Genomic DNA, 20,625 nt, shown 5'->3' on the forward strand with positions numbered 1-20,625 from the left:
TTCTCCTAGTCAAGAATAAATTACTCCTGTTCAATTAAATCTATGAGCCTTTATAACATGACTTCAGCTGTCAAGAGTCATTTTCCCATTCCTCATTATCTACACTGTCCTTCTGTAAATTGAGTTCTCTGTACTGTAAGGTTTAAGTTTCCGTAGTATCATTGCAGCCCGATGACCAAGTTGGAGCTCACTTATTCCAGTTATCATTTGCTAATATGAATCGTCATAATCCTTAAACCAGTGGTCATAATCCCTGTGGTGTGTTTAATCTCTTGGATGAACAATCTACTTCAATATAAACTTCAAAGTTTTTCCTTTTAGGTCTTCCTTCACATTTGACCTGGTTTAAACCTCATGTTATTTTTCCATTTTTATCTATAGAGAAGATACAACTTCTTTATGGTATCATAAGTAGTTTATTGTTTAAATTTATTTTGAAAATATGATTATTGTGGCTTTAAATTATATTTAAAACATCATTAAGGAAGAAAAGATTTTTAACTGAATCTGCAAGTAAGAATGACTTCTTCAGTAACTTCTCTACATTAAGAGAATCTGCATTCTTTAAAATCATTTTGGAGTAGACTCTTCTTGGAAATGTAGCTGTGTTCAAAGCTTCATAGATACTTTATAAATGAAGTTAGGCTAATAAAATATTTCTAATTGAATGTTGTCAGCACAGATTTATGTTAAAAACAGTAGTCAAACATTTGTTAATTGTCTATAAATAGATTATGGAGTAAAAATTAAAAACTATGTACTACTATTCATTTTTAAAAGCTTTATAATTCATGTAAAAGCCTAGTCCTTATCAGTATCATCAGGGGTACATAAGAGATGGCGTTTTCTTATGAGGTGGCCTACATTTCATGCATCATGCCTTTTTAATGAAGTGTGCATTATCTTTTCATTTCTTACATTCTCTGACTGTTAAATATACAGATACAAATATACATAGATACATACATACATGTATACACACCTATATTATTTATGTTTTTCTCTAATTTAAAGACTTTCAGCCCTGATGGTCGTTGGTTAATAAGTGCTTCAATGGATTGCTCTATTAGAACTTGGGACCTTCCATCTGGGTGGTGAGTTTTTAAATCCCTAACCTTATCAGAAGTTTTCTCAGTCATTGTCTTCACATGTGACTTCTACCTGTTGTTAATAGATTATGTACTTTTTGACTGACTGCATTTGGAGATTTTTCTAACCTGACATATTTTATCCTTGAAGTGTGTTTGATCTCAAACACAGAGATTAGTGCTGAAAGAGAGAATACTGAGGAAGTTCCAATCTCTTAGGTTCTCTATTCCTGCAAAATTGAGAAGTAGAAGTGAGTTGCATAAACTCAATTAACAAAGCTCATTTGGCCTTTTTGATACTCCAGACTAGAGATATACTTCAGGACTGCAAACTTATTCTGAGCATTTTTTTGTATTTTGTTGTTGTTGTTGATATTGAATTAAGAGGTCAGAACCCTTAACTTTGTGTATATTATATATTTTCTGTTTCTAACATAATTCTTGAAAGAAGACATTTAGATACCTTAACATAATGGAAATGTGTGTCTTAAGATTTGGATAAGACCCAACAGTGTTAAGAAACCTGTCATAGGTTGAAACGTGCTACTAAATCAGCACTTGAAGAGAAAACATTAATTCTGTTACATAATTTGATCAGTAGAAACCTACAGAGAGTAATTTGTTGCTAAAAGTTATGTAGGAATACACAGAATTTGCAGTCATATCACTCACCAAGGAACTGCTTAGGTGGAGTGTGAAAGGAGTGATAGGAATGGAACGTACCTGTGAGGAAAGAGAGGTGAAGGAGAAGGATGACCGGGAAGGCAGTTCAGTCTTCAGGAATATTGCTAAGTTACGATCTGTCCAGTTCTGCTCCTCTTGCTTCTCAGGAATTAGATAAGCTCATACCTGAAAGCAGTTTGACCTTTAGAAAGGAAAAACCCCCGTGTCTGTACTTCCCTTCAAGTTTGATTCAGGAATGAGACACAGCTGTCTATACAGCTTATGTACAGGATTTGGAATATAAACAGCAAAAGTGCCACTGATGGTCCAGCTCTAAAAACCAGGCAGCTTTGTCTACAGGTGTATCTCTTTTTTACTTAGAGTCGAGTCAAGCAAAATAAATAATTAGTAGACTGTCCTCCAGCTTCAAAAAGTTCAGTCAAGTTAGTACTTCCTTAATTAAAAAAAAAACAAAAAAATTTTTTTAAGATACCATTAGAAATGTTGATTAGTCTTTTGCTTCTTGGACTTCTGTTTTCTAAAAGTAAACATAATTTGAATTGCTTTGTGGTAGAAAAGTTGTGTAGGAAATAGAGTTGACACTTTGCCCTTTTCATTTTCCTTTTTAGTATTTTAAGTTCACATGAGACGAGAGAGGGAGGTTAATGTTCAATAGAACTAAATAGAATGTTTTTTAAAAGTGGTCAGTTTTTTGGGGATTGGAAAAATTAGGATCCGAAAGTGGCATTCAGAGCCACCAATCTTTGACTCAGCATAAGGCTTTCTGCTGAATTTCTTATTTTAGTAAAAAGATCAACACATTTAAATCTGACATTCAACTCTGGTATCTTATTTTTCAGTGAACATAGACAGTTTTAAGTGAATACAGAGAAACTAAGCTGGGGGAACGCAAGAGCGAGAGAGGAGTCCCATAGGGATTGTTAAAAGATGATGATATCTACTCTGGTTGTACCAAAGTATGCTTTTAATAAAGACACAGGTAACGGCCTCTTGGGGTAAGGTTTGAAGTGGAGCAGATGGGAAGGCTGAAGAGCAGTCTCCCGCGGCTGCTGCCGCCCTGCTGCAGCCGGCTCTCCCGTGGGCCTCTTGGGGGGCTTTAGCTTTCATCCTGTCTCATCTTCTGTTAGGGAGGTACTGGTTTTAGTCCCGTTTCACACATGAGGAAATGGAGGCTCAGAAGTTAAGTGATTTGCCCAAGGCAGCATAGTTTGTCGGTGATATTTTGCTGTAGTTAACATAAGAGAAAGAAAGATTTCCCAGCAGTTGTGGTACCAGCCTTGCTAGGGTATGTTCTAGGGATAGTTTGGTTTTCTTGATGTAGAAGATACAGTAAGGACCATACAGCGGTAGGTAATCATTGGCTTTTTTTATTTCACTTCTTTTCTCAAACATAATTAGTACGACAAGCTTTGGGGATTCCTAGTTTTTTCTTCAGTAAGCAGTTTTATCATTTACATAGCATGTTAAATATGTGAAGAATGAATACACTCATTACAAAGGCTGCACGTGAAGCTGTGTAAGTAGACCTTTGGTGTGGCAACAGGCAGATGCAGCCCTCTGGGATTAATTGTGTCTGTCTAAAACAAAGGCATAGGTGCCAAACTGTTTCCTGTAAAGGGGTTTCTTTAAGTGCGGAAACTTTTCTTCTGTTTGTAGTGTTCTCAGAGAAGTGAGGTTGAAATTTTTGTCCCTGAAATTATCTATCATCTGCTACCACCTTTTATTTATGGTTACTTTTAATCTCTTAAGAGTTTAGATTGAACACTTTTCAGGGTGAGAAAAATATAAAATTAAACGGCTTTAGTAGAATTTTGCGTTTTGTTCGGTCTTGTCCACCCAGCCCCTGCTTTCTGAGGGGCATTGCGTGAGCGTAACTGGAATAGAGTTTTGTTTTGCATTTCCCACTGAGGCAGAACTGTCCATTTGTTCCATTCATTGAGGATTCCATCACTTTGGAGACTGAACATCTAGACATTGTCTACATTGGTTTAGAATATAATCAGAAGTGAGTTAATGTTACCTGTATGCATGGGACTCCATGCTTAAAAATTTGACCCCTTACAATGAGGGTTTTTTTTAACATTTTCTCAAAATGTTAAAATGGTGACAATATGGTAGTTAGGTCTGGGATTAAACCTGTACTCTTAGGCTTTATGAGCAACTGTGGCCATGTAAAACATGCTGTGTATGTGGAAACCACTTCCTCGACTTGATGCTTTTACATAATGGAAGGCCAGTCTACCCACACTCAACAGCTGGGGAAACCATGTTGCACAGTGAATTTGCCAAAATAATTACAGTATCAAGTGAAATAAATTTGCTCAAGCAGTAGATTCCTCTTTAACAGATAGATTCTGAACACGTCAGGGAGTTTCGTCCGTCACACACACTTTAGTGAGGAAGTATTACAACGAAGAGATGATGAGATCTAAAATTCCTGAGTTTAGGCTTAGTCTTCAGTGTACAGTGAGATAGTGGTTGTTCTCTGGGTTGTTTGTATTAAATGAATTAAATAATTTGACAGTCTCTGGTATATAGAAAGTGTTGAGCAAATGTCCTTTTCCCCAATTTGTTTGATCCCCCACGCAGGTGTTCCTGTGAGTTTCCAGGAGTGGTTGAACAGAAATCAGACAGATTATTAATCGCATTTTTTCCCCATAGTGAGAATTTAAACATCAGTCACTGTCCTGAGCCCACGTTCGTTTGTTTGTAGTGCTGCTAATTTTGGTCCTGTCCTGCTATTTTGTATTCACTAGTGAAGGTTTATGATTGTTAATCACTCTGAACAAATCGAGACAGACTTTGTGATGGACAGGTCCTTTAGTCACTGCCTCCGTGTCGCGTTTGAGCTGCTCAGAGTTTCCTTGGGTCGCGCTGCAGCCACCTGGGTGTGTGCTGTCTGCTGGGCCTTTAGTGTCGGCAGCGGCGTTCCTGAGCTCTCTTGATTGCGTGTGTGCAGACTGCTTGGTGACAGGCATGTCTCTGTCACTTTCTACCTTGAGCAAGTGTGACTGGGCCTCATTTTTCTAACGGGTATAGTAAGGATGGATCTGCCTCAGGGGGCTGTGAGGATTGAATTAATAGTCACAAGTGCTCAGAATACTCCTAGCATGGAACACTGAAAAAAGTGTTAACTCCTCTTGTTTTCTTTATTGAAATAATGTAATTACTGAAGATTCTGAACTTCAGTCATTTTGCCATGGCTTCTCATGGATAATGTAATGGCTTCAGTGAATAAGCAGTTTTTGAAACAGCTCTTACTAAAACTAGCACACCCCTTTTAAGGTGCACAGAGTACTCGCACTCTCAGCCCGCCTAGGAAGCCTCGTCTGCAGTGTGCCCACGAGTTAGGCCTTTCTGTTTGCTTCTTAAATTCGCCTCGTTTCGCTTCCCGCTGCCACTGTCCTAGTTCAGACCTTCCCTGCTTGTTAGATGACTGCTGCCATAATCTCAGTGTTCTTCCTGTTCAGATATATTCCACATTCTGCTGCCAGATTTTCTTACGAAAGTAGAAATACTGCTATCTGCTCAAAAGCCTGTAGTGGCTTTCCATTGATTCAAAGATAAAACAAACTCAGATATTTGGCATTCAAGACCAAACTGCATTCCTCACTGGACATGGCTCCCCTTGCCTCGCCTTCCACATTCCTCCTCCCAGGCCATCCGCATCTGCTGACGTCCTGCCCGTCTGTGAGGTGCACGCTCATCGCACACGCTTCTCCCTGAGGAGCCTGCTTCGCGTCATCTTCTGGGGAGCCGTCGCCCCCCTTTCCTCCCCAGCTTTCACAGCCCCTGCTCGCGGCTGTCTGGAGTGTCCGTGGGGCTAGAACCGTGAACCGCTTTATGCTGGTGCTGCATGGACTCAATTTCCTGTTTGCTGTGTAGCGCACGGTTACCTGTTTGAAAAACAGAATTGCTCGAACTTTTTTTCCCCACTACCATCCTCCCGTGGCCATTTTATTCCTTTCTTCTGTTGCCTACCCCTTTTGTTATTTTCACTGGCATAACAAATGCAGGAGAGTACTGATGATTTATTTTAAATGTGTGACATCTTTAGAATTGTTTCCGAACCTCCCAAAATGGCATTCCAGAAAAACAGCATTGCCTCTTGTATTCTCCCTGTTATTGAAACTCTCTCTCAAATTAATTGATCTCTTTAGTGTTCTGGGTCTTTCTCATTGAGGAGACTATTTTTCCATCGTAGCTTAGTTGACAAAGCTCTTTGTTAGTGATGACTTTTTGGTGTTGGTGATTGAAAAATTAAAAGCAAACATTTTCTGCATCTCTTAGCCTTTGTTCTTTTAGCAAAATGATATTTTGTGAATTGTGTGCTTTTTAGTAGAGTTGAAGGACTAACGTCTTGGTTCTTTCTATAGTCTTATAGACAGCTTCTTGTTGGACTCGGCTCCTCTTAATGTCACTATGTCCCCAACTGGAGACTTTCTGGCCACCTCACATGTCGACCACCTTGGAGTTTATCTGTGGTAAGTTCTCTCATAAACAGTTCTTTCTGGGGTAAGAAGAAAAGGAAGGTGATGTTGTCAGACAGTCATAGTTGCTAACATTGCCCTTCAGTTTTTTGGCATTCTTTGACTTGTAAAATGGAAGTGTCACATAGTTCACCTAAGTCTACAGTCGAATCAGCTTCTGCTTGATAATTTAGGTAGCGCACCCCACTCCAGCACTCTTGCCTGGAAAATCCCATGGACAGAGGAGCCTGGTGGGCTGCAGTCCTTGGGGTTGCTAAGAGTCGGACACAACTGAGGGACTTCACTTTCCCTTTTCACTTTTATGCATTGGAGAAGGAAATGGCAGCCCACTCCAGTGTTCTTGCCTGGAGAATCCCAGGGACGGGGGAGCCTGGTGGGCTGCCATCTATGGGGTCACACAGAGTCGGACATGACTGAAGCGACTTAGCAGCAGCAGCAGCAGCAGCTCAAGTGTATATTCTAAGCTACACGTGTTTGATTTTTATCTGTTAGCCACAGATTTTAATCTGTGACTTTTATTTGCAGAGAGGATGGTAATAGGGCTTCCCTGTAGCTCAGTTGGTAAAGAATCTGTCTGCAGTGCAGGAGACCCTGCTCTGATTCCTGGGTCGGGAAGATGCCATGGAGAAGGGATAGGCCACCCACTCCAGTATTCTTGGGCTTCCCTGGTGGCTGAGCTGGTAAAGAATCTGCCTGCAGTGCAGGAGATCTGGGTTTGATCCCTGTGTTGGGAAGATCCCCTGGAAAAGGGAAAGGCTACCCACTGCAGTATTCTGGCCTGGAGAATTCCATGGACTGTATAGTTCATGGGGTTGCAAAGAGTTGAACATGTTTGATTTTTGTTACCCTATTTGACTTCTATTTGCAGAAAGGATAAGTGAGTTTAAAATTAAACTCTTATTATTGAGGAAGAGAAAAAAATGAATTCCTTTTCTACTTACAAGATTTTCTAATTGACTTTTTAGGGTGTGAAAATAAATTTAATATATAATAGAAATAGACTCTGGTCACCTTAATAAGCAGAATGGAGTATCTCCTGGAATCTTTGAGGCTTGAACAGTCAAGATAAGAGAAGAATGGTGGTGTGGTGCCTCAGCAACAGAGCAGATAGTGCAGCTGCTAGCATAACTCAGAGCTTGGTCTCTCCAGTTTTTATTTCCCATTCCCGACTCATTATGTACAGGAAACAATGTGATCAGCCCACTTTGGGACAGATACTCACATCTTGCTTAGTCCGATGTGGACCCGATTAGTCAGGTCCAGAGCCATGGCGCAGGGTCAAGCAGCACTTAAGGACCGTCTAGAGACGGCGACCCGTGACTGCTCAGCACCCCCGAGATCTGCCCGCGTAATCGCCCTCTGGCTCAGAGCTCTGAGCGCCTCTCTTCTTCTGCTGCAGTTCCCTCAGGGGAGGGTGCCATTTGTCAAAGCCGCATAAATGAGTGGACGTTACGTTACATTATAAAAATGGTATCCACTACCAATCTCCCAAGTACTTTTTTGTGCTACATTAAAAATAAAGTCTCTGTTCATAATACTTACAGACAGCTTTCTTGTGATGACATCTGGGATACGAGTCAAAGCATTTTGAAATTAATACTATCTATTTTTGAGTTCTTTTTTTTTAACAAGTGATTTTAATTTGCAGCCAAGTTCAAGATCATGGAGCTTGTTACCAGTAATCGAAGCTTCTCTGAAAACATTTTTAATAAATTTTGTAATATTACTTATGTTCTTTATGTCTCAGGTCCAATATTTCCCTGTATTCAGTTGTTTCATTACGGCCACTTCCCACAGATTACGTTCCTTCAGTAGTGATGCTTCCTGGTACTTGTCAAACCCAAGGTAATCAAAAACTAGTAATTTTTGAAGCGTAATATAATAAACCTAACCTGTAGGATATTGCCACTGAAGGCAAAGTTTAATGCATTCAATCACAATATTTTTTTTATCTTAATGAAGTATTTTGAATGACTTCATGAATCTTTATATAAACAAAGACATAATTGATGGAGTATTCATGTGAAACAGTGGAGAAATATTTTGAGTCTGGCGATGGAATTTGTACTTAATATGAGAAAATAAGAAAATGAATAGAGTTTACAAGTTATATTGAGTGAACATGTTATGAAATACTAATGGATTTGAAGGTAATGGAGTTGCTTTTATATGATAAAAATTTCAGCATTAATTTGTTACACCTGAAAATTTTTTGTTTTAAGATGTAGAATTATCAGAAGAAACTGTAGAACCAAGTGATGAAATGATAGAGTATGACTCCCCAGAACAGCTGGATGAGCAGTTGGTAACTCTGTCACTCCTTCCTGAATCCCGGTGGAAAAACCTTCTTAATCTTGATGTTATTAAGGTAATACTATAGTACACTTAATATTGGCCCCAGAAGACATATTCCAAAAGTATTTTCTTTAATAAAGATAACTTCCCTTTCTTGGAAGTCTTTAGGTGGAGTAGTTAATGCCTAAGATAGTAAAGCAAATACCATTTAGCTGAATGCTGTTTAATTTAGTGTTATTACAAGACTTTCTCCATGTATATATATCTACTTTGAGAGTACTTAAGGACCTTCAAATATAGCAGTAGTATAGCCTGCAACCACAGAGCTGTTAGAAATCGGGTGTTTTAAGCCTTGCCTGACCTCACCTAACTTGCGAAATGAGGGGGAAAGTCATCATAATGTGTGATGTTTCTGTTTCTGGACATCTGGGGACTAGAATACTTTCACTAGTCTTCTTAAAATTAAACTTCAGTCGCTCTTTATCATACCACACCCTGCTCTGTCTGCTACAGGAAGGTTTGCTTTTGGGTTCAGGCACATAAATTAATATGAACTAGGTAGAAGATAGCATCCTGAGATAATAGCAGTGGAAAATAATTTAGCCCTTTGTCCTTGAGGAGTACAGTTTTACATGAGAAATGGACAGTTATGGTATGAATTAATGTGTTTCAAAGCATGTTTCATGACCCCTCTTTGTGAGTATCAAAAGCAACTGAAACATAGACTGGAAAATTTCAGAGATTATCTTCTGAGAATTAGGGTGTTTTGTATTATGAAACTCAACTTGGTTAGATATATACATACAGTCAGGCATCCTTGGTAGCTCAGCTGGTAAAGCAGCTCCCTGCAGTCTGGTTCGATTTCCTGGGTTGGGAAGGTCCCCTGATGAGAGATAGGAAGTGAAGTCGTTCAGTCGTATCCGACTCTTTGCGAATCCCCCGGACTGTAGCCCACCAGGCTTCTCCGTCTTGGGGATTCTCCAGGCAAGAATACTGGAGTGGGTTGCCATTTCCTTCTCCAGAGGATCTTCCCAACCCAGGAATCGAACCCAGGTCTCCCGCATTGCAGGCAGACGCTTTAACCTGGTCTTCCCAGATGGTTCAGATGGTAAAGAATCCACCTGCAGTGCGGGAGACCTGGGTTCAGTCCCTAGATTGGGAAGATCCCCTGGGGGAGGGCATGGCAACCCACTTGGGTATTCTTGGTTGGAGAATCTCATGGACAGAGGAGCCTGGCAGGCTGCAGTCCACAGGGTCGCAGAGTTGGACATGACTGAGTGACTAAGCACAGCACTGAGTGTACGTAGAGTCACTAGAGTTTATGTGTGTACTAAGTCACAGTAAGGGCTGGCATAAAAAAAGTGTAAGGAACACTGGCAGATAACTATGACATGCTGTCCTAACTATTTCTGTAGCTAGTAAATTGGCACCAGAAAAGGCATACATGTCTCGGGTAAGAAAAGAGAGAAGTTTTCACATGTTCATTTGACTCAAAATTTGAAAGTGCTCCTTTTTATTGCTCACCTTTTGAAAGATTGGGCTTCAGTATAAAGGTATGTTGTTTAGGACTTCCCTGATAGCTCAGTTGGTAAAGAATCTGCCCGCAGTGCAGGGGACACCAGTTCGATTCCTGGGTAGGGAAAATCCCCTGGAGAAGGAATAGGCTACCCACTCCAGTATTCTGGCCTGAAGAAGCCCATGGACTGTACAGTCTCTGGGGTTGCAAAGAGTCGGACACGACTGAGCAACGTTCACTTTCGCTTTATGTTGTTTCGGTGCCTGGTCACACTGTCTGGTCTATCAGCTGTAAAGGAAGTAGTTTATGGAGCGACTTTAAAAGCAATACATAAAGTGCAAGTAGGTGAGTGTGAGCAGACCAGTTAGAGTAATGCCCAATTAATTGAGCTAAATTTGGTGGGCACTCTTCATGCTAAGATAGAATTTGTTCTGCATAAAAATATAGAGAAATGTGAATGAATGCTCTTTATAACACCTCCAGTATTTTAATTTCCTTCTGAATGAAAGAAATTAGAATTTTTATTTTTGTCCTGTGGTTAACTTTTATACTTACGGTTTCCTTTATGAAATTAGGTAATTCCAGAGCCCTGTGGAACTGCTCCAAAGCCTTTTGTTTTTATTTACAACTCAGTGACTGCCTTCTAACTCAAGAACAGTGGGTTAAGAAGGGTAACTGACTCTTACTATGTTACTACAGTTTCCCCATCACAAAGAAGGCTGTGCTTGCATTGCTGTGGGCTCCAAGAGGCCACAGATAGCCCTGACTTTCTTTCAAAAAGCAAATCTCCCCACAGTTCCTAAAGAATGGAAGATGAGTAGTGTAATGTAAAATTGTGAGACTTCTTAAGAGTCCATCACATTCTCTTGAGATAGTGATATGTTACAATGTAGTCACCAAAAGTGAATTCTGTCCATGGGGATTCCAGTGCAATTTTTGTGATAGAATTTTGCTGACACTTGAAATAGTTTATGAAGGAACGGTAGTATTCTCTTGTTTTTTAAAAACACAAAGTACTAAGGAAAAATAAAAATCCCAATAAAATAGAATTAGGGGAATGCGTCACACCTACACACAAAATTTACTAAATAACTTCTAATGGAAGAGACTACCTCTGGCTCCAGATTTCTTTTGGAGAAGAGAAACTGGAAAAACTGTTGAGCATTTATGTAAATTTTGCTTTCTAGCCCATCTTGTATTTCAGTGTAAAAGAAGTTCAAAATTGCTTGTTACTTCTTCACCTATATATTCATGTTTCAGGAAACTGAGCTGTTTTTGCCTCAGGGCTTCTCCTGAACCCTGTCATTTTCCCTTTGCCTTATCAGCAAGAGTACTAGAGGTTTGCATTGGGAAGCCCAATTTAAGGATATCTGTGGTATATTGGTTGTTTGGGATTTCATTTCAGTATCCTAAGCTGAATTTATTTCTTTTTATTTTTTTTACTTTTGGGGCTTGTGGGAATTAAATGTTAGAAACTGTTGACAAGATAATTATTAGTCTTTTTTTCCTTTTCTCACTTTTCTTAATTAGAAAAAGAATAAACCAAAGGAACCACCCAAAGTACCCAAATCAGCACCATTTTTCATTCCGACTGTTCCTGGTCTTGTACCCAGATATGCTGCACCTGAACAAAACAGTGGTCCTCAGCAGGTGAGAGCCAGGTTAGAGGGAGCATTCGGGGAACACAGGGTGCATTGTCTGTTGCACATTTGCAGTTTTAACCGAGACCCAGTGTTACAGATACAGAGTAAATTAGTGCTAGCTTTTAATTATAAACTGTAAATTTTTTGTTAGATTTGTGGCTTTTGAATAATGTGTATTTGTTTTTGTTTAAGTCTAAAGTGGTAAATCTTGGAATTTTGGCTCAAAAATCAGATTTCTGCTTGAAACTTGAGGAAGGACTGGTAAATAATAAATGTAAGTTAAATTATAAAATATTTTACCAAGTATTTCAGCTTATTATGTTACTTTATATGAAGAGAATTGAGTGAAATATTAGCAGATTTCTTAGTAGTTGAAAGTAAAAGCCAAAAGGATTGAAATCTTGGTTTTAAGCTGAAGTAATTTTTGCTTTGTTTACAGTAGATGAGTGACACTACACTCAGATGTTAAGATGATGATAATCTTTTGAGAACCTCTCTTTCCGTCTGTATGGAAAATTGGAATTTTTTTCTTTTTTGCTCTTCTTTCTATTTACAAGTGCGATTTGCAGTGTAGTTTGCAATAGACTGTTGTTTTAGGTAATTTCAGATAATACCAAATTATCACACAAAAAGGCTTTTTTAAAAAATTGAGTGTTGTAAATTTTGAAAGCTACAATCTGTAGCTAATAATGATCATGAGAGCTGTAAGCAGTTAACAGAATTACAGTCATTCTTCCGTTTGACTGCGCTCTTGTCTTCTGACCCAGTTGCTTTGTGTTTTCATGCCAGCGTCACTTGAGTGCGCATTGGCAAACGTCAAAGAATGGTACTTGTACTGATAGCTAAAGAGTAGCAGGATTATAAAAGGAGTAACTTGTTATATTTATGGGGGAACAAAGAAGAGAGGCACTATTATTTAATATCTACTGAAAAGCAATAAATAAAATGTATTAGACTCTTGTCAATGGTATTGTCCTTTTGCAAAAACCTAAAAGCATAGACATTGCCATTGTAATATCAAATGCCTTATATAAGTATACAGACTATGTTTTCATGGGATGTATATGAAACAAGAGTGCTTACTTCCAGGGAAAAGTAGATTTGTGGTGAGTAAGGTGGAGTCTTTCCCCACGTATATTTCTGTAGTATTAATGTTAATGATCAAGTGATACTTTTATAATTTTTATAAACAATACAAAAATAAATTCCCTCACCTCATCTTATTCTCACTAGCAAATACTATTAATAACTTGGTGTGTACTTCTATAGCCTTCTTATATTGGATTTGTTCTGACTGACTTATAAGCATGTTAAAATGTCTGGTGGTAAGTGTTAATTAGATTTTAACAGCCTTAATAGAAAGAACTTGCTAAAAATGCAAATTTAAATATATGTTGGGTTTGAAATGAAAACTAATTTCTTAAATGAAATGATTGTCGATACTAACTGGATTCTTATTAAAACAATGTAGATGAAGCTGCTGTTAACCTTCTGAAAGAATTAGGCCCGTCAGGAATTGAAACAGAGCTTCGAAGTTTGTCTCCTGATTGTGGTGGTTCAATAGACATTATGAAGAGCTTCTTGAAGATGATTGGGATGATGTTGGACAGAAAGCGTGATTTTGAGTTGGCCCAGGCATACCTCGCCCTATTTCTGAAGGTAAGTCTAAGATGTGAGACAGCACTTCACAGCTTGCCCTCCTCCAGAGAAGACATGTCTGCAGAGATGGAAACATTCTGTAACCACACTTCACTGCATGTGGCTACTGAGCACTTGAATCGTGGCTGATGTGACTGAGAACCTGAGTTTTTCATTTTATAGAAATTTAATTAATTTCAACAGCTTTCTGGGCCTCGTGACTACCATACTGGGTAGCTGGATGGGGCAGCAGCTTGTCAACGTTCTTTGTTGACTTCTGTTTTTTAGCTCAGCACAATTTTGACTCAACCCCCTGACTTCTGTGTCATCCATTTGATCAGTATATTAACCTATTAGCTTTTTTATTTAATAACATTTTGGCAGGTTTTTTTTTTTTAATGATCATGAAAAAAGTAAGGTTTACTTCTGTCCTGGTTGAAGGAGTTTCAAACGATTTGACAGTAACAGAGTTGTTTTTATGACAAATAGAGTGGAGAACTTTAACATATTGAAGGAGGTAGATGACGCTGATTTTCAGTGATAGCAGATAGATTGTTTATCTCATAAATATCTAAAAAAGTTTTCACTTGACTTAATTATTTGAAATTATTTAAAAAGTAAATTTATAGATGGTAGTATGTAGATTAAAAAATTAGAAATGCTGCAAATTGTTCCTGTATTTTTCCCCAAATTTACCACAGTTGTAAATTTAGGACTGGGACTTTGTTTCTTGATGTGTATCAGGACTCTCCTTAAATAGAGGAGAGTCATCACTTCAGTTTTACTGAGAGAGTGACAGAACCATGAAGACTCATAACAGAGGAGAGGGAGATGCGAGAGTGTAATAAACCAGCCTTTAAGAAAAAAATCAAGAATAGTGTCTTCTGAGGTTCCTTGTAAAACAGTTAAATCCAGAATAAACAAAATTTTACTTTTCTTAAATTGAATGTTCAGCTGTCATTTTTCTTTTCAGTTGCACCTGAAAATGCTTCCTTCAGAGCCAGTACTTCTGGAAGAAATGACAAAGTTGGCGTCACAGTTGGAAGAAAACTGGATCCATTTACAGTCACTTTTTAATCAAAGCATGTGTGTTTTAAATTATATTAAAAGTGCTTTGTTATAAAAATAAAATTAGGTAGCTAAGTCAAAGACTTTTACATTAAAGAGGTTAAATCTAACTCATACCCTTGCTTTCCAAGTTTCAGTGTGAAAGGAGAGTAAATGCCAGCACTACTGACTAGTCAGCCACTGTGACTCCACTTCAAATGCTGAATACGTTCTTGAAATAAAGTTACACTTGTCTTTTGTTTTAAAGATGTAAAGAGTCTACTCCAGTGAAGACTCTGAGTTTCATTTTCTGAGTTTCTTCATCAGTTACTTGGATATGACTTCTTTTGAATTGTTATCACCAAGCTTGTGTTTTTTGAATGTTTGTAATATACTGAGGCATGCTGGTATACCTCATGTAAAGTATTACCAAGTTAAACTGAAGTTAAAAGTGATATATAGTTTAAAAAGTGCCTTCATGTTATGAGGTAAAAAGACATGTGTCTTTCCTTAGTGGCCTTTGATGAAAACATAGTTAGAACACTGGCCTAGTCCTCTCTCCATTGTGCCCTTTCTAAAGGAACTTATATTTTTTAATATGAGAGGTGCTTTCACAAGGCCACTTGCTATAGGAGGCAGTTGAACAGATACCTGGAATGGGTAAGGGAAATTCCAAATTCCATTGAAGATAGTCTTCAAAGATCTTTCTTGCCCACTCATGACCTTTTTATTTCGAAAGAAACTGCTGACTGCATTTTTCTATCATAACCATTGTGAAACCAGACAGCTCTGGCACTTTTCCCTTTTTTCATCATTGTTTGTGTGGTTCAAGACTTCAGCAATATGTGAATTAATAATAAGCAATTCTTAAAAGCTTATTTTAAGAATAAAATAAGAATATAAAAAGTTCAAACTTTTTATAGTTAAAAGTAGTGTCTTTCATAAAATTCAGCTGGTTGTATCTGAATGCCAGTACCATTCTAATTAGGATATAGTTTTACAGAATAATCTCCGAAGGAATAGTCTTCACAAGAAGCTGATCAATGATAACTTTAATTATCAAAGTTTTTTGTTTAATGGTGAAGTGTTTTTGTTAAAGGTAGAATTATTAATAGTAAACTGCTAAAGAAATAAGCCAGTATTGTTTTGTACTTTGTTCTTTTAGAAATGTATATAAACTTAGTACAGCCATTGACTTAAATGTTAATAATGACTTAAGTTCTAACTTTAGTAACTGTATTTCCCCTTGCCCCAAATACTATATTCTAAAGATATGGCAAAATTTCAGTGTACAGTTATGTAGAATGTGAAGATTGTATAGGTCTCCTGCATTGCAGGCGGATTCTTTATTGTCTGAGCTACCAGGGAAGCCTAAGAAAACTGGAGTGGGTAGCTATTCCCTCCTCCAGGGGATCTTCCTGACCCAGGGATTGAACTGGGGTCTCCTGCCTTGCAGGCAGATTCTTTACCAGCTGATCTACCAGGGAAGCCCTAATTATCACTTAAGTTCTAATTTTAAAAACTGTTTCCCCTTGCCCCAAATACTATATTCTAAAGATATGGCAAAATTTCAGTATACGGTTATGTACAATGTGAAGATTGTAAGTATCTAAAACAATAATAAGAGTTCTAAACTGAAATTGTATTACTGTGACAAATCTTGAACTTTCTTTTTCAAATGAAAATACAGGAGTTCAGTATATTGTTTTTATTGGAGATAGCTTTAGATAGTATTAAAGCATCATTTTGGCAGTTAACCTTTCAGAATTTTTCCTGTATGTTTGCCATCAAAGGAAAATTTGGCGGGGGGGGATATGTTTTTTGTAAAATGTGTCAGTTTGTGCATGCTGCTTTTTCTTTACCTTTTAAATTGCAAATGTAGCATATGACTGCATTTTACTTGTAAAACATCAGTCTGTTTTTGATTAACACTCAATCCCAATACCTTCCCTAGAAGTAACAGTTGCTAACTTTCCATTTAGTCACTGCCATGTTTTCTGTGAATGTATATATATGTAATTGCTACAAGAAATGTATAGCTTCAGTTATTACATAGATATATGTATATCATTCTGCAGCTTTTCTATGTGGTCTCTTTGAATATAATTTCACCTACTCTTACCTGTTGATTTTTGTATAGTGTTCCACAACCTACTTAGCCTATAATGGACACTAGGGTAGTTTACTGCTTTTTTTTTTTTTTCTACTTTCAAACAATACTAAAAGAGTATCATCCTGTATGATTATATGGGCATGTAAGGATTTATTGTATGCTTAAGCTTTGACTTGCTGAGCCAGAGTTAGGCAGTTTTAAAGAGATACTTCAGTGATTAAATTTTCTTAATTTATAGGTGAAAATTTGTCATTTTTTTTGTTTATGTTTAGGAAAAACCTTTACTAGTAGGTAAAAGTAAAAATGGACATCTTTTCATATATTTGCTTTAGACATGTGAATTACCTTTTGCCAACACTGCTCAATTTTCAGTCTTTTTATCTCATGGCTTACTTAGGAGTTTTTCATGTAGTTTGGATATAGATACTAGTATTTTTACATCTGTTTCAGTGTTTTCTCCCAGTCGGTCACTTGTCTTTAGTTTTACGTTTGGTATCTTTTTTAAACAGATGTTTTATATTGATATATAGTTAAACTGATGAGTATTTTTATGACTTTTATTACAGAGTACAGACGGAGCATGTTCTGTGTTTTCTCCTAAGTTAATTATGCATGCATCTAGATCTCCATTTGGAATTAATTTCTGTGAAGAGTGCAAAATGCAAAACTTCTATTCAGAAGTCCAAAAACTATTTGTTGAAATCCATTCTTCCTGATTTGGGTGCTGTTTTATTATGTGTTAAATTCTCTAATTAAGGCATTTAATTTTCCTAATAAATAATGCATTGTTTAAATTACAGTTTTATGGTATGTTTTCAGAAATGGTGGGAGTGATGCATTCCTAATGTTTTTCAGAAATTTCTTGGCTGTTGGTGAGCATCTTTTTGAGGTTTTGATTTTAGTCACAGTACATTCATAATACTGATTTGAAGAGAATTACAGTTGACTCTTAAGCAAGAGGTTACAGGTGCCACCTTTCATGCAGTCAAAGCTGAGTATAATTTATAGTTGGCTCTCCTTACTTGTGGTTCCTCCATGTCCATGGTTGTGCATCTGTACTGTATGATCTGAATTCAGCTAACTGCAGACTGTACATACTTGAAAAAAAAAATGTATAAGTGGACCACACAGTTCAAACCTGTGTTGTGTTGTTTAAGGGTCAACCCTGCAATAGTATTTCTCTACTATTTCTCTACTGTTGCAGGGTTGGCCCTTAAAAAACACAGGTTTGAACTGTGTGGTCCACTTATTCTTGGGCTTCTGTTGTGGCTCAACTGGTAAAGAATCTGCCTGCAATCTGGGAGATCAGGGTTAGATCCCTGGGTTTGGAAGATCCCGTGGAGAACGGAAAGGCTACCTACTCCAGTATTCTGACCTGGAGAATTAAATGGACTCTATAGTCCTTGGGGTCACAAAGAGTCAGAAATGACTGAGCGACTTTCACCTTTCACTTGAAAACAATCTGTATTTTCATTAAACTAGGAGTGGTATTCTCTTAATTTAATAAGATTTCTTTATATAATTATACATTTTTTGACATTTAATTCTGGGGATTTTATTTTCATTGCTATAGTGAAATTTGTCTTTTTTCTAATTATTTCATAATTGATTATTGCTGTCCTAGTAAAAGCAATTTGCTTTTTATACAGTGATCTTTTATGACACTGCAGAACTCTTAGAAGATTGTCAGTATAGATTTAGGAAATCCAAGAGAATCCCATCTTCTGCAATTGATGAGCCTTTGTTTTCTTATCCAGTATTCATATTTCAGGGCTTGCCAGGTGGTAAAGTGATGAAGAACTTGGTTGCCAATGCAGGAGATGCAAAAAACATGGATTCCATCCCTGCGTCAGGAAGATCCCCTGGTGTAGTGAATGGTAACCTGCTCCAGTATTCTTGCCTGGAAAATTCCACAGGTAGAGGAGCCTGGTGGGCTACAGTCCATGGGATCACAAAGAGTGCGACATGACTGAGCGCGCACACACATTCATGTTTCACTGTTGAGGTCCTTTAATGGATGGGAACCTGGGGGTCCGGAGTCGACCGATAAGAAAGTAGAGGGGAGAGAGAGAGGCTGATATTCCTTGGTTTATGCAGAAAGCCAATGAAGCCCCTGCATCAGGCTTGCTCTGTTCACAAAGGCCTCAGGCGCCCTCTTGATGGGGTGAAGGTGCAGAGTGCCTTCTCAAGAGGGTCTTAGAAGCCCGGGCAGGAAAGGGAAATCAGAGAGCCTGTGCGCTCCAGGGAATCAGCCTGAAAGAGAGAGAAAGAGAAAGACACGGGAACCAGAGCTCTGATGGAGCAAAGGTGTTTAATCAACCTGGTGTGGGCTTATATACTGTCTTACAAGGTAGTTCTCAGCAAAGATAAAGATTAAAATTCCAGACTTACAAAACAGGTGATGCATATTAAAGGGAGAAAGAGAGTTGTAAACAATCACTTCTACCTTTTGGTTCACAAGAAGGAAGAGGGTACTTACCACCGTGTAAAAAACTAATGAAGGAAATGCCTGGATTCCTCAGCCTCCTGGAGAGGCTTGCCTCTCCTCTTAATTCCTGAGTGAGTATTCAGGAATTAATAAGGAACAGAATTCCTGATAGACCCAGAAGAGCACACAGGATGCCTTCTGTTAAATGCTTCCTGACATTCCACATAGTTGTTTTTAGTTAGAACTGCTTTAGCAATCCAGCACAGAATGTTGGATACTAGCAGTGCTTAGAGATGTTTGTGTTTCTGTAGTTATTGACAAGTGGAAATGCTTTTACTGTTCCACCATTAAGGATAATGTATCCTCTGAATTTCTGGTAGATAGCCTTGATTAAGTTCTGCTACTTAAAAATATTTAGACGAGGTAAATATATGATTATATAGTAGAAATGACAGATTCAAGGGATTATATACAATAGAGTGCCTGAAGAACTACGGATGTAGGTTCATGACATTCTACCCAAGGCAGTGATCAAGACCATCCCCAAGCAAAAGAAATGCAAAAAGGCAAAATGGCTGTCTGAGGATGACATACAAATAGCTGAGCAAAGAAGAGAAGCTAAAGGCAAAGGAAAAAAGGAAAGATAACACCCACAAGGAGAGAGAAGACAGCCTTCTTCAGTGATCACTACAAAGATACAGAGGAAAATAATAGAATGGAAAAGACTAGAGATCTGTTTAAGAAAATTAGAGAGATGAACATTTCATGCAAAGATGGGCTCAACAAAGGACGGAAATGGTAGGGACCTAACAGAAGCAGAAGATACTAAGAAGAGGTGACAGGAATACACAGAAGAACTGTACAAGAAATACCACACCAAGATAATCCTGATGGTGTGCTCGCTCACCCAGAGCCAGACATCCTGGAATGTGAAGTCGAGTGGGCCTGAGGAAGCATCACTACAAAAGCTAGTGGAGGTGAGGGGATTCCAGTTGAGCTATTTCAAATCCTAAAAGATGAAGCTGTGAAAGTGCTGCACTCAATATGCCAGCAAATTTGGAAAACTCAGCAGTGGCCACAGGACTGGAAAAGGTCAGTTTTCATTCTAATCCCAAAGAAAGGCAATGCCAGAGAATGCTTACACTACCACACAATTGCACTCATCTCACATGCTAGTAAAGTAATGCTCAAAATTCTCCAAGCCAGGCTTCAACAATACATGAACCGTGAACTTGCAGATGTTCAAGCTGGTTTTAGAAAAGGCAGAGGAACCAGAGATCAAATTGCTAACATCTGCTGGATCATTGAAAAACCAAGAGTTCCAGAAAAATACTTCTTTCTGCTTTATTGAGCATGCCAAAGCCTTTGACTGTGTGGATCAAAACAAACTGGAAAATTCTTCAAGAGATGGGAATAACCAGACCACCTGACCTGCCTTTTGAGAAATCTGTATGCAGGTAAGGAAACAACAGTTACTACTGGACGTGGAACAACAGACTGGTTCCAAATAGGAAAAGGAGTACATCATAGCTTTATATTGTCATCTTGCTTATTTAACTTCTATGCAGAGTACATCATAAGAAACGCTGGGCTGGAAGAAGCACAAGCTGGAATCAAGATTACTGGGAGAAATATCAATAACCTCAGATATGCAGATGACACCACCCTTATGGCAGAAGGTGA

General features: G+C 38.2%; 1 protein-coding gene across 1 annotated transcript in view; it reads left to right on the forward strand.

The window, feature by feature from the left end:
- Nucleotides 1-15,230, forward strand: part of WDR36 (WD repeat domain 36) — a 42,102-nt gene extending 26,872 nt beyond the window's left edge. Inside the window, exons 16-23 of the mRNA XM_052643605.1 lie at nucleotides 1,015-1,094; nucleotides 6,149-6,256; nucleotides 8,010-8,107; nucleotides 8,485-8,630; nucleotides 11,604-11,723; nucleotides 11,909-11,990; nucleotides 13,188-13,375; nucleotides 14,328-15,230. Coding sequence (XP_052499565.1) covers nucleotides 1,015-1,094; nucleotides 6,149-6,256; nucleotides 8,010-8,107; nucleotides 8,485-8,630; nucleotides 11,604-11,723; nucleotides 11,909-11,990; nucleotides 13,188-13,375; nucleotides 14,328-14,477 — 972 coding nt within the window. The 3' untranslated portion in view covers nucleotides 14,478-15,230. The remainder of the gene's footprint in view (nucleotides 1-1,014; nucleotides 1,095-6,148; nucleotides 6,257-8,009; nucleotides 8,108-8,484; nucleotides 8,631-11,603; nucleotides 11,724-11,908; nucleotides 11,991-13,187; nucleotides 13,376-14,327) is intronic.
- Nucleotides 15,231-20,625: the final 5,395 nt, after the last annotated feature.

The sequence above is a fragment of the Budorcas taxicolor genome, chromosome 7 (assembly GCF_023091745.1).
Source record: "Budorcas taxicolor isolate Tak-1 chromosome 7, Takin1.1, whole genome shotgun sequence".
NCBI lineage: Eukaryota > Metazoa > Chordata > Mammalia > Artiodactyla > Bovidae > Budorcas > Budorcas taxicolor.